This window comes from Gorilla gorilla, chromosome 4, assembly GCF_029281585.2.
Source record: "Gorilla gorilla gorilla isolate KB3781 chromosome 4, NHGRI_mGorGor1-v2.1_pri, whole genome shotgun sequence".
Classification (NCBI taxonomy): Eukaryota; Metazoa; Chordata; class Mammalia; order Primates; family Hominidae; genus Gorilla; species Gorilla gorilla.
Window position 1 is genome coordinate 31,964,316 of NC_073228.2, and position 13,460 is coordinate 31,977,775.

Below are 13,460 nucleotides of genomic sequence, written 5' to 3' on the forward strand. Positions count from 1 at the left end.
TGGACAGACAGGAAAATAGGAAGTGGGCTTATGTGAATAATACACTGAGGCTGATCATGTAGGATCGCTTCCTGCCCCAGGGCTTGCTTGAAGCCTGAGCACGCTGAATTCTAACTTTGGTGTCTCCCTTGAACTGCACTGAAGCAGCTGTGCTTCTCTTCCTTTTATGAAAATGTTGATTGCTGTGGTATTTATAATAAGAAAACATCAGAAATGGCTTAAACAACTCAGTAGAATATCATGGTACATAATGGCTATGAAGGATGCATAAGGCTTAGAAAGATGCCCAAAATGTACTGTGAAAACACAGGATATAGAATTATGTATACAGTAGGATCCCAAACATGATTTTTTCTTGCAACTTTTCTAGTTTTCATATCATGTGTAATAAATATTTACATATTTTAATGAGAAAAACTTATTTTTAAAAAGAAGAAAAAAATGATTGGCAGGCATGGATACCTATAGCAAGATATCTCATGGCTTATCAAATATTTGCCTCTGCTTGAATATGTTAATTCTTCTCCAGAATTTAGCCACTTAACCAAGTAAGGAAAATAGCCTGCTGTTTACAATAATGAACATTAAAAAGTCATGCTGAATGGCATCTGGGTGTCCTCAGGTAACCAGCTACCCACAAAGAGAAGTTTTAATTAGGCCAACAGCATATTGTTCCTTTTCTGTTTTTAAGATTATTCCTTAAGGGGTCAGGGGTGGTAACCCACAGTACGTTGGAATTCCATATGAGTCATCTCCTTGAGTAACTTACTATATAAGAAAATTTCTGGATGACCCATCAGAAGCTTTTACAAGGTAAAGAAAAATAAATTAGCCTCAATTTTATATACACACAAAAAAATGACTTGTGGGGTATTTCAAATACTCCTTATCCTAGGAAATTAAACTGGCAGAAATTTTACAAATTAACTAAATCAATAGTGAATGAGAACCTAGGAGAAAAATGGAAAAATGAGTGGTGGCAAATAAATCAGTAATGAAGCCATTAGAGTAATTGAAATAAAAGCTACTAAAAATATTGAAAATATATATTTGAAGACCCTCCAGCTAGGGGAGCTGCCAGCAGTGGCCAACGAGATGGTGCTGTGGAGCAAGAAGCAGCCCAGCTTCATCACCTTTATCACAGCTGCCCAGCCAAGGGGATGTGGGACACGGGGGTTTAGAACATGAATACAAAAAGGTTATGAGGTCATAGCTGATGAAAATGAATTGGAATAATTTTCATGATGTTTATATCTTCATATATTTTTAAATGTTTACATTTCACTTAAAGTGCCATGAGAAATTTCACCTATTGCAAAGTGGTCTTATCCATCTCCTTGATTTAGGTACCTTTTAGACTTGTTCTTGCTGTTTAACTTTGGTGAATACAAGAGATGTGCTGAGGAAAAAAGATACAGAACTTCCTTCTGGAGATGTTGTAGATCCAGTACAAAAAGCCACAAGAAAATCCTAGAGGAAAAAAAAAAAAAAGTCATCCTACTTAAAGTGGATTTTAAAAGATGAAAGAAATTAAATTAGTTCAGTGTAATGGCAAGTGAAATGATCGTACTTAAGAGATTCTTTTAATCAAGTGTTAGCTTGGAAGGGTTTAAATAAGTGTGGTAATTATTGTTTACAACAAAGCTTGGAGCATACCTCTGCAGTCTGTCCATAGTATGATTAACTGTGCACCAAGACATATGCTAGAAAAAAGTGTTGTGGTAGGTGATGTCATGGGACAGGCTTTTGTTTGTTTGTTTGTTTGTTTGTTTGAGACAGAGTTTTGCTCTTGTTGCCCAGGCTGGAGTGCAATGGTGAGATCTCAGCTTACCGCAACCTCCACCTCCCGGGTTCAAGCAATTCTGTCTCAGCCTCCCGAGGAGCTGGGACTACAGGCATGCACCACCATGCCTGGCTAATTTTGTATTTTTGGTAAAGATGGGATTTCTCCATGTTGGTCAGGCTGGTCTGGAATTCCTGACCCCAGGTGATGTGCCTGCCTTGGCCTCCCAAAGTGCTGGGATTATAGACTTGAGCCACTGCACCCGGCCCAGTGGGACAGACTTTTAAAATAAAGACTTCTAGAAAGTTATGTGCATTAAAATTAAAAATAACAGATCATGTAATTAGAATGGAACAGCATTCTGGATTGACCAGGTTAAAAGAGCTGCCATGACTCCAGGCCAAGTGGTCATCTTAGGTGCTCCTTGTGCATATAGAGTTAGATGGCTGGAGTTCCTCTTAGCCAGGATTAAATAAGACAACTGTAGTTTATCTTGTCATTGAAGTGCTTAGTGATTAGTTTTGAGTTTATGGCAGGTCTGATATGACCCATGGCATACTCAGCTGGAAGCACAATTTTAACTCGTGTACTAAGAAATTTTCTAAAGACAAATGGACAGAAGGAAAGGTGATTAGACTCTTCCAGTCAGAATGCCAACAATAAACAGAGGCTACTTTTAGGAAATTGAAACATAATATGCTAGAATGGTTAATTGGGGAGAAGAAAACTTAGAAATGTCCATTCGGATTTGGCAGTGCTGTGGTACTTGGGAAATGATCACATTTCCATGTTGGAAATGTGCTTCAGAGAGCACATCTTATACACTTCCAAAAGGGACAGAACAAATTATCAATAAAAATAACAAGACTAATTTAAGAATTTCTTGGATATGATTTCCTTAGGTGTTATAAACGCATATTATGGAGAATATCATCAAGACTTGTCTTAAGAAACAAACTACAGGGCAAACCTTTGTCTTGGTACCTTGAGAATTATCCTGATTTACAAATTTCATGATGATGATTTATTGCTCTTTTAGATAACTATAAAAAGTGAAAACAAATCGAAATCTAGATAATAGGTGGTATAACTAGAAAAGAGAATGAAAAGGTTGGAATTGTTAACTCATATGGAATGGTAGATTTTCTCTCATATGGCCAGCCAAGAACAGGCAATCTTTGCTTAGTGTATTAGTAAAGAACAGGCAGTCTTTAATTAGTGTATCTGTATTGATGCTTCTGATAAAGACATACCCGAGACTGGGAAGAAAAAGAGGTTTAATTGGACTTACAGCTCCACATGGCTGGGGAGGCTTCAGAATCATGGCAGGAGGCAAAAGGCACTTCTTTACATGGTGGCAGCAAGAGAAAATGAGGAAGAAGCAAAAGCGGAAACCCCTGATAAACCCATCAGATCTCGTGAGACTATCACGAGAATAGCAGGGGGAAGACCAGCCCCCATGATTCAGTTACCTCTCACAAGTCCCTCCCACAACACATGAGAATGCTGGGAGATATAATTCAAGTTGAGATTTGGGTGGGGACACAGCTAAACCATATCACTTAGATACCTCCCGACCCAGAGTCCCTGACACAATGTTGAAATGCTGTTACGTAAAAGACAACTGACTTTGGAAGTGAGATCCAATAAAATAACATGTGAACAGTCATGTGCCCTGCATGGAAACTTCAATGTACCCACTCCCAGCAGGGACTTCTTTGTCACCCTTCCAGAAATATTCTGAGACCAAACACACATAAAGAGGAAAAAAATTAGGATTGACTAGGCTACCTCAGCAAACATTTGTGCTACGTTCTTAAGTAGCAAAAAAGGAAAAGTACTTTTCTGTTTTATTAGCTTTAGACAAGTCTTCATGTCCAAGGAGGTGAAACTATACACTAGTAAAACCAAGCACACTGACTTCTGTAAGACTGAAAAGCCTTTCATTCATCATTTTAAATATTCAGACAATAAAAACTTAACAAAATGAGCTCTCTGAAGAGCTACACCTGTTATGATTTACTTGCACGTTAGTAATTTCTGCTGAAAGTGCTGGTTAGGACTGGTAAACCAGATATTAAATATTGATATAAGAACAAAAGAAGCAAAACTTGTACCAGATTCAGTATCTTAAGTAACAATTATAACAACAAAGATATGTTAAACAGAGTTTAAAGGAAATTAACTCAGAACTGTGAGAAGTACAATTTGATATAGTATCAAATTTCTATATAGATTTTGTAACTTAGTGGAAAAAAATAACCAATTTCAATGACATTTGTTTTCATCTGTGATAGTCATGATTTTCCCCTTAAGATGCCAAAATTGTGCTAAAATTTTTGACTTTTGGAACATTAGTTCATTTCTTTCCATTCGATTTTTAATTTCATTCAGTTTGTGAGCTGTTGGAATTGTGATTTTTAATTGTCTTCTAAAGAAATGAAGGTTTAGCATAAGATCTATCTTGTTGAGTTCGGACCAGCCTCTAGTAGGGATTGGCCAACTGTGGCCTGTAGGGCAAATCTGGCCCACCACCTGTTTTTGTACAGCCTGTTAGCTAAGAATGGTTTTTACACTTTTAAATGGTTTTAAAATAAAACAATAATATCTCGTGATATGTGAAAATTATATGGAATTCAGATTGCATTGTCCATAAATCAAGTCTTTTTGGAACGCAACCACGTTTATTCGTTTACATGTCTATGCTACAATCACAGAGTTGGGTGGTTGTGACAGAAACTGGCCCACAAAGTCTAAAATATAAAATGTTTACTTCTGGCTCTTTACAGAAAAGTTTGCCAGCCCCTGATCTAAGTCCTTTTTGGATCAGCTGACTTGTGTTCATGCTCTCGCTCTCTCGTTTTTTCACACATATACACACGGTTTCCTAATACATTGTCAATTTCCCACCTTAGGGGATTATGCTTAATTCTGAAGTCTGATGCTACTGTACTTCAAATTTCTCTTCAGAGCAATAAGTCTAGATTTCTACGACTCCACTCTATAAAAGGCCTGCCTGGTGATTTATTACCTGGTTGTTTGGAGATAATATAATTGAAGGCTTTTGGGAAAACCTTTTTTGCTCCAAACTCAGATATGCTTCATATTGAGTAACTATTTAGGTTAGATTCTAGAATTGTAATGTTGGTTCCCTGCTTTTAAATTTTTTGACTGAAAATGTTAATTATCATTTTTGGATGAGCTGGCCAAAGAGAGTACAATATTATTCCGTATTAATAGTCCTATGCTTATTACCTATATCCCATTTTTGTAAAGTTGGGCTTTCTTTTCCTTTCTAATACTACAAAATCATCTGAGTACCAATTGAAAGTAATCTTTCAACCTTATAAAGAAAATCTTGGTGCCAATGACACCTTTCCTAACAAATACAGCAGTCCATGACAAAGATGTACTTTTTGTCCTTTCCGTTCATAAGATTGTACTTAATGGTATTCCTTTTTTGAATTGTCAAATACTGTCACTGCAGGCAGTGTTATTTCCTGTACCTAAGACTGTTTCTGAAAGTTGGATCACTAATGATGTCTGCCAAGCAGTATGTACACAAAGTTCCTAAAGTCCTATTTAAGTTAACATTGAACACACATACTTCAGAGTGGAATATGAGGCATAATGTTCTCAGGAACTTTGATAGGAAACAGACTCTAGGCACATGTGTTTTTTCTACCCCATGGGCTGTTTAGTTCTAACTTTTCAGTTGGCATTTTGCTTGAATAAACCAGGCCTCTAATTCTTATTCTCATGCTTAGGATTTCAGATTTTTGTGCTATGGTGTAGCTTAGATTTATTTCTTACTGTAAAACACCTAACAGCAATGGGTTTCTAGATTTTTTTTTAGCCAGGTGTGGTGGCACACACATATAGTCCTAGCTACTTGGGAGGCTGACGTGGGAGGATTGCTTGAGCCCAGGAGTTTGAGGCTGCAGTGAGTTATGATTGCGCCACTGCACTGCAGCCTAGGTGACGGAGCGAGACTGTGTCTCTAAAATAAAAATAAAATAAAGATTTTTTTTTAGGTGTGGGATGCAAGTGGCCTAGTTTTTAGGAACTAACAGATAATCCCATTGCCTTTATTCTTCCAATTAAAATGATTGTAAATACTTTGAACATTAAATATGTACGGGAAGAAGGGAATCTGACTCCTAATTTTCAACTAATCAATGTGAAACATCCTGAAATTTCAGACACGTGCCTGTGCTCTGCAAGTTTTATCTGCCATCTTGGAAGGCTCAAAGCAGTTTCTTTCTGTTGCTGAAGATACCAGTGACCACAGAAGGGCTTTTACCCCCTTCTCCGTAATGATCGCTTGCAGCATTAGAGAGTTGCACAGATGTCTTTTGTTAGCTTTGGTGGCGGAGTCATCCTCACAGACTGTTACTCAGATAATTAAGGTAATGTACCAACTGTGGGTTCCAGAGCAGGCTTCTCTGTTTTAATTTTGTATACTGTTTTACATAGCTCAAAAGTAACTTGACTTAAGAATATAACTAAGTAATAGTTTTATTAAAAATACACTATTTGGAAGTCTGTACCTACTTGTCTGATCTTATCTATAATCTCTGTATGTCCTAATAAATGATTTGCTAAAAATACTTCTTTATCTTTAGTTGTACCAATGAGAATACAAGTGTTATTAAAAAGAAAAAAGGGCTAATTTTTAGTTGTGTGAAAACTTTTCTTTTTTAATTAAATGCTGCAAAATTTGTTCTATGCTGTGGTTTAATCAAGTCTTTTGATGAGCTACTTTTTGTGTTTTACAGTGCCTTGCAAATTTAGTATCAAATGCACCTTATGATCGTCTAAAACTCAGCCTGCTGACCAAAGTCTGGAACCAGATAAAGCCTTATATTCGCCACAAAGGTTTGTAGTGGCTTAAAACTGATGGCTTCTTTGTATCAGTCAGATGCAGACTATTAGTAAAAATATACAGATACAGATATATGTATATATTCAAAGCATTTTTACAACTCTTAAGAGATCTCTGCTTATTCTTCTCAACTTTTCAGGGGTATAAGCTGTTGCAATAATTGACCCCTCAAGTCCCAGTGGAAGTGAGCTAGAGAATTAATTGTAAAGTTTGCCTGTTTAATGCTCAGGGCAGTGACCAGAGTATCCCTTTAGAATTAAGATTGAACCAGGTGCAAGCAGCCCCCCTGAGGAGTATGATCGTTTATATCCCTTACACATAGGTAGAGGATGGATGGATGGTTAGATAGACAGACAGACGGACAGATAGATATCTACTTTTTGGAAAGAAAAACTGGAATACAAAATTTAACTTCTTTATTGTTATTTCCTATGAAGTTCAGATAAAACCCCAGAACTTCAAATCTTTACTAAGTGCAGTCTTATTATTTCCTCCTACACATAATGTATTTGTGCTATAAACAGTTGCCTTTTGTAGATTTGCCTTTCTTTTGTTTGCAAGCTTTCAGATCAGACCACATTCTGATGAGTTCAGTTTTTCAGGCAGAATTGTAACAAGGAAGGAATAGTGGATGTTTTCTGTGACTTAGTGGGAAGAGCATGGGACCTGAAGTCAATCCAAGGGTCTGGATCCCACTCCCATTTTTGCCATCTCATGGCCATGGCCCTCTCTGAACCCTAATTTCTTCCTAACAGCAAGAATTATAACTACATCATAAGATTTTTATGAGGCTCAAATGAGATAATGAGATGTAACTAAGTCCAGTTCACTACTTACACTAATATGTAAAAAAGGGACCCAGAAAGATAAGTCTTACCCTAAGGTTTCCCATCACATTCATGGCAGAAATAAGATGAAAACAACCCCTGCTCATTCCACTGTACCAACTTTTCATTATCTGCATCTTCAGCTGAGGAGAGTGCACCATGCCTCAAAGTTTCCTTTCAAGTATCTGACTTTATCCTCAAGTAACTTTTTTTCATTAAAATGTTCAAACCCTGAAATTCTTAGGTATGAGCCTAACAAAATATGTACAAGATCTATATGAAGAAAACTGTGAAACTCTGATCAAATAAAGAACTAAATGAATGGACAGAGATTCCATATTCCTGGATAGGAAGGCTCAATATTGTGAAGATGTTACTTCTTCCCAACTTGATCTATAGATTCAGTGCAGTCTCAATCAAAATTCCGGCAAGTTATTTTGCAGATATCAATGAACTGATTCTGAAATGTATATGGATATGCAAAAGACCTGGAATAGCCAACACAATATTGATAGAGAAGAACAAAACTGAAGGACTGACATTCCCTGACCTCAAAATCTACTATAAAACTACAGTAATTAAGACAGTGTGATACTGGCCAAGGAAGAGACAAACAGATCAATGGAACAGAATAGAGAGCCCAGAAATAGACCCACATAAATATAGTCAACTGATCTACAACAAAGGAGCAGATACTTTTCAACAATTGGTGCTGGAACAGCTGGACATCACATGCAAAAAAAAAATGAGTCTAGACACAGACCTTTTAGCTTTTTAAAAATATTTCTTGTTAAAATCTGGGGTTCATTCAAGGTACATGCATTGCATTTAGGTATTATGTCACTGTAGTCTTTTTAAATCTAGAGTCCCCCCACCCATCTTTTTTATATCAAACTGACTTAGGAAAGAATCCAACCCAATTGTCTTATAGAATGTGAACTCTAAGCTCTGTCACCAAAGATAACAAAATAAATCACATTCTCAATTTGTCAGATTGTTTCTTTATGGTGTTAACTTACTCTCCTGTCCCATGTATTTCCAAACTGGAAATGAGGTCTAGAAGTTTGATTAGATTCAGGTTACACAAGGAACTACTAATTTTTAATTGCCTGCTGGGATAACTACTATCTTTACAGTAGTTGTTGCCATGATGATAAGTTCTTACTGCTTCCTTTGACAGATGTTAATGTTCGTGTGTCAAGTCTCACACTCTTGGGAGCTATAGTGTCCACCCACGCACCTTTACCTGAAGTCCAGCTACTTCTGCAACAGCCATGTTCTTCTGGACTCAGTAATAGCAATTCAGCAACCCCTCACCTCAGCCCTCCTGATGGGTGGAAGAAAGCCCCTGCAGGACCCTCTCTGGAAGAAACGTCAGTTAGCTCACCTAAGGGGTCTTCAGAGCCCTGCTGGCTCATTCGACTCTGCATTTCCATTGTCGTACTGCCCAAGGAGGATTCCTGTTCAGGTAGCGATGCTGGCTCTGCAGCAGGAAGCACCTACGAACCATCCCCCATGCGACTGGAGGCCTTACAGGTAGGAGATTTCATTTCCTTATCTCTGAAATGGAAGTAACCATTCCTCCTTCAGAGTGACTGTGAGGAGCGAGCAGGTAAAACCAAGCCATATGTCAATTGTGTTCGTGGGAGTTGTATTTTAGGTATGGGTGGTGTATTGTTTTGTTGTTGTTTTGTTTTGGGGAGGTGTTCTTTGGTTGTAAAATAGCAGATTCATTCCTTTTTGTTCTTTGATTGCAAATTATTTTAGTCCCTTCAGGTATTATATGACAGGTGGATGTAATAGATTGTAGAATAATTCTGAGTGAAATTGTACAGTTAATTTTTGATTTTTGCAACTTAAATGTTTAATTCTCTATAAGCTTTTCCTTGGTCTTGTACCTGCTTAGAGTAACAAAATAATTGTTCCTTCAAAGGAAGAAAACAATCCTAGATAAAAGAGTTTACTTTTTCTATACAAATATGATCTGAGACTAGGCCTGGTCCTGGGGTCTGCTGCTAATTAACTGGGCAACATGAAACATGTCCTTTAATCTTGTCAGGCTTAGTTTCTTTAGCTGTAAAATTCAGTTAATACCTACTTTAAAGAATAGTTCCAAGACTTAAATGAGATTTTGTTAATGAAAAGCAATCATATACTAAAGCACCATAAAACTATGATACAGTTTATTGATGTTAGTCACAAAATAAAGATTATGGTTCTTAATTTCATTCAACAGATTTCAGCCCCTGTTAAATGTAAGCGATTTCTGAAATATTGTAACACTTTTCTGGATATTGCAGCCTTGCACTCAGGTCTTAGAGGGTTAATTCCATGCTCTCTTTGCAGGTATTGACTCTTCTGGCAAGGGGCTACTTTTCAATGACTCAAGCCTACTTGATGGAGCTTGGAGAGGTGATCTGCAAGTGCATGGGGGAAGCAGATCCATCCATTCAGCTTCATGGAGCAAAGGTAATTTTCATCAAAACCACAATGCTTTTTCCTTCTCTTCACTTTATATCCTTCCTTTTCTTCACTTTATATCCTTCCTTTTCTTCACTTTATATTCTTCTGCCACATGTCCTTCAATTCTGAGATTTCTTAAAGAGATTTCAGGTAAGGAAGACATACATTCTTCTGTTTTCGGCTCTTACATATAAACCCCACGCATTGACTCAGTAACAAATTAATAAGATATAGCTGTTGATTTCAGTCCTTGAAAGAATGCCTCTGTTAACAGTGACTGAAAAAAGAAAGAAAATTAGTTGCAAATTATGTTTCCCCTTGATTTGAGGCGATCTCCAAACTCAAGTGAAGGTGTTACTAAAGTGAAGGTGTTACTAGAGTGAAGGTGTTACTCGAGAGAAGGTGTTACTAGAGTGAAGGTGTTACTAGAGTGAAGGTGTTACTAGAGTGAAGGTGTTACTCAAGTGAAGTCATTCATTAGTTCTGATGCTCCACTTTGGTAATTCTTTTTCTTGGCAGCTTCTGGAAGAACTGGGCACAGGCTTAATACAGCAGTATAAACCAGACTCCACTGCAGCACCTGATCAGAGAGCACCAGTCTTCTTGGTAAATAAATGTCAATTCATAGTTTTCTTTTATTAATGCTTCAGTTGCAGTTTTGTTTTGAAGCTCAGTGATAAATGGAGTAGATGATATGGTTTCTTCCAGTGTCAAAAATTATGTTTTATAATCCAGGAAAACATGAAACTAGTATAAATTGGTTTTATTTTACATTTCAGTTTATTTGCAGTTTAGTTTGTGGTAGGCTTATGTATAACATATTACCAGCAATAGTAAAACTAATATTTCTTTTGCATAAAACCTAGTTTTTTATGCAAAAGAGGTTTATCTGGCTCACAGTTCTGCAGGCTGTACAAAAAGCATGGTGCCAGCATCTACCTCTGAGGAAGCCTCAGGAAGCTTTAAATCCTGGTGGAAGGCAACGGGGGAGCAGGCATGTCATATGGCAAGAGAGTAAGCAAGAGGGAGATGCCAGGCTCTGTTAAACAACCGGCTCTCGTATGAGCTCATAGAGTGAGAGTTCACTCATTACCACAAGGACAGCACCAAGCCATTCAAGAGGGATCCACCCCCATGACCCAAACACTTCCTATTAGGCCCACCTCCAGTGTTAGAGGTCACATTTCAGCATGAGGTTTGAGGAGGCACACATCCAAACCATGTCATTCTGCCTCTGGCCACCACAAATCTCATGTTCCTCTCATTGTAAAATACAGTCACCTCTTCCCAATAGTTCCCCGAAGTCTTAACTCTTTACGGCATCACTCAAAAGTTCAAAATCTCAGCTGTGACTCAAGGCAAGTTCCTTCCACCTATGAGCCTGTAAGATCAAAAACAAGTTACTGATTTTTAAGATACAATGGTGGTACAGGCATTGGGTAAACAGTCCCATTCCAACAGGGAGAAATCAGCCAAAAGAAAGGGGCAACAAGCCCCACACAAATCCGAAACCCAGCAAGACAGACATTAAACCTTAAAGCTCCAAAATAGTCCTTGACTCCGTGTCCCGCATCCAGTGCACACTGGTGCAAGGGGTGGGCCTCCAAGGCTTCTGGCAGCCTTGCCCTTCTGGCTTGGCTGGGTGTAGGCCGTGTCCCATTCCCAGAGTTCCACTAGGCAGTGCTCAGTGGAGACTGTGTGTAGGGGCTCCAACCTCACATCTCTCTTTGGCACTGCCCTAGTAGAGGCTCTCAGTGGGGGCTCTGTCCCTGTGGCAGGCTTCTGCATGGGCACCCAGGCTTAGGGAATCCTCTGAAATCTAGGTGGAAGCTCCCAAGCCTTCTTCGCATTTGCATTCTGTGCATCTGCAGGCTTAACACCACATGGAAACCGCTAAGGCTTACAGCTTGTACCCACTAAGCAGAAAACCGAGCAGTATCTGGGGCCCTGTGAGCCAAGGCTGGGGATGCTGGGAGCAGTGCCCCAAGGCTGTGCAGGGAAGTGGGGCCCTGGGCCTGGCCTCCAAAACCACTTTCCTCCTAGGCCTCTGGGTGTGTGATGGGAGGGGTTGCCTCAAGGATTTCTAGAATGCCCTCCAGGCTGTTTTCCCGTAGTCTTGGCTGTTAGCACCTGGCTCCCTTTTAGTCGTGCTAATCTGTCTAGCAAGTGGTTGCTCCGAGCTTGGATTCCTTCTCTAGTACAGGGCCAGGGTGCAAGTTTTCCACATTTTTATGCTCTGCTAACCTTTTAATGATAAGTTCCAACTTTAAGTCATTCCTTTACTCCTACATCCAACTATAGGTTGTGAGAAGCTGCCACATCACCTGTTGAATGATGCTTAGAATTTCTTTCACCAGATACCCTAAGTCATTACTCTTAAGTTCAACCTTATGCAAATCCCTAGGACATGGGCATAATGCAGCCAAGTTTGCTAAGGTGTAACAAAGGTGACCTTTCCTCCAGTTCTTCAAACTTTTTTATTTCTATCTGAGACCTCCTCAGCCTGGCTTTGACTCTCCATATTTCTATCAGCATTTCGGTCACAACCATTTAATCAGTCTCTAAGAAGTTCCAAACTTTCCTTTGTCTTCCTGTCTTCTGAGCCTTCCAAACTCTTTCAACCTCTGCCCAGTACCAAGTTCCAAAGCTGCTTCCACATTTTTAGGTCTCTTTATAACAACACCCCATTCCTTGGTACCAATTTTCTGTATTAGTCTCTTTTCTGCTGCTGTAAAGAAATGCCTCAGACTGGACAATTTATTTTTCAAAGAGGTTCGTCTGGCTCACAGTTCTGCAGGCTGTACGAGAAGCATGGTGCCAGCATCTACTTCTGGTGAGACCTCCAGAAGCTTCCAGTCATGGTGGAAGGCGAAGGGGGAGTAGGTGTGTCACATGGCGAGAGAGGAAGCAAGAGATGCCAGGCTCTTTTAAACAATTAGCTCTCGTGTGAATAACAGAGTAAGAACTCACTTATTACCACAAGGATAGCACCAAGCCATTCAGTAGGGATCTGCCTGCATCACCCAAAAACCTTCCTCTAGGCCCACCTCCAACGTTGGAGGTCACGTGTCAACATGAGAGTTGGAGGGGACACACATCCAAACCATATCAGCCACTTAATGGATATGTGGTTATAGGCATGGTTTCCTAGTTGTAAAAAAGGAATAATAAACCATAACCCTTCAGTCACAAGGCTGTTGAAAAATCGAATGACATGTAAAGATGCTAACACATAGGAGGTAATTCCGTTACCCGTGTCCCCCCCGCCCCCCACCAGCCCCTCCACGATTCTATTCAATTCCTGTGATTTCAGGTTGTTTCTGCTACCCCTACACTGTGCCAGTTCCAAAGATGGATGAAGGGCATGTGACCACACCAAAAAAGGCTTCTACTTAGTGCTAAAAGCAAAATTAGCTCAGTGTTGGTGGTCTTTGCTCCCTCTGCCCTTTGCATTCTGCCTATTCTTTTCCCTTCACAATTTCTGTCATCCTTGCAGTGAATT

At 39.2% G+C, this 13,460-nt stretch overlaps 1 protein-coding gene across 5 annotated transcripts in view; it reads left to right on the forward strand.

Moving 5' to 3' along the window:
• HEATR6 (HEAT repeat containing 6) overlaps positions 1 to 13,460 on the forward strand; it is a 35,439-nt gene that overhangs the window by 12,560 nt on the left and 9,419 nt on the right. For all 5 annotated transcript variants that reach the window (XM_063706218.1, XM_031010977.3, XM_055386696.2 and 2 more), the window contains 5 exons: positions 5,986 to 6,192; positions 6,562 to 6,661; positions 8,676 to 9,031; positions 9,842 to 9,964; positions 10,478 to 10,564. In XM_063706218.1, the coding sequence (XP_063562288.1) occupies positions 5,986 to 6,192; positions 6,562 to 6,661; positions 8,676 to 9,031; positions 9,842 to 9,964; positions 10,478 to 10,564 (873 nt within the window). The remainder of the gene's footprint in view (positions 1 to 5,985; positions 6,193 to 6,561; positions 6,662 to 8,675; positions 9,032 to 9,841; positions 9,965 to 10,477; positions 10,565 to 13,460) is intronic.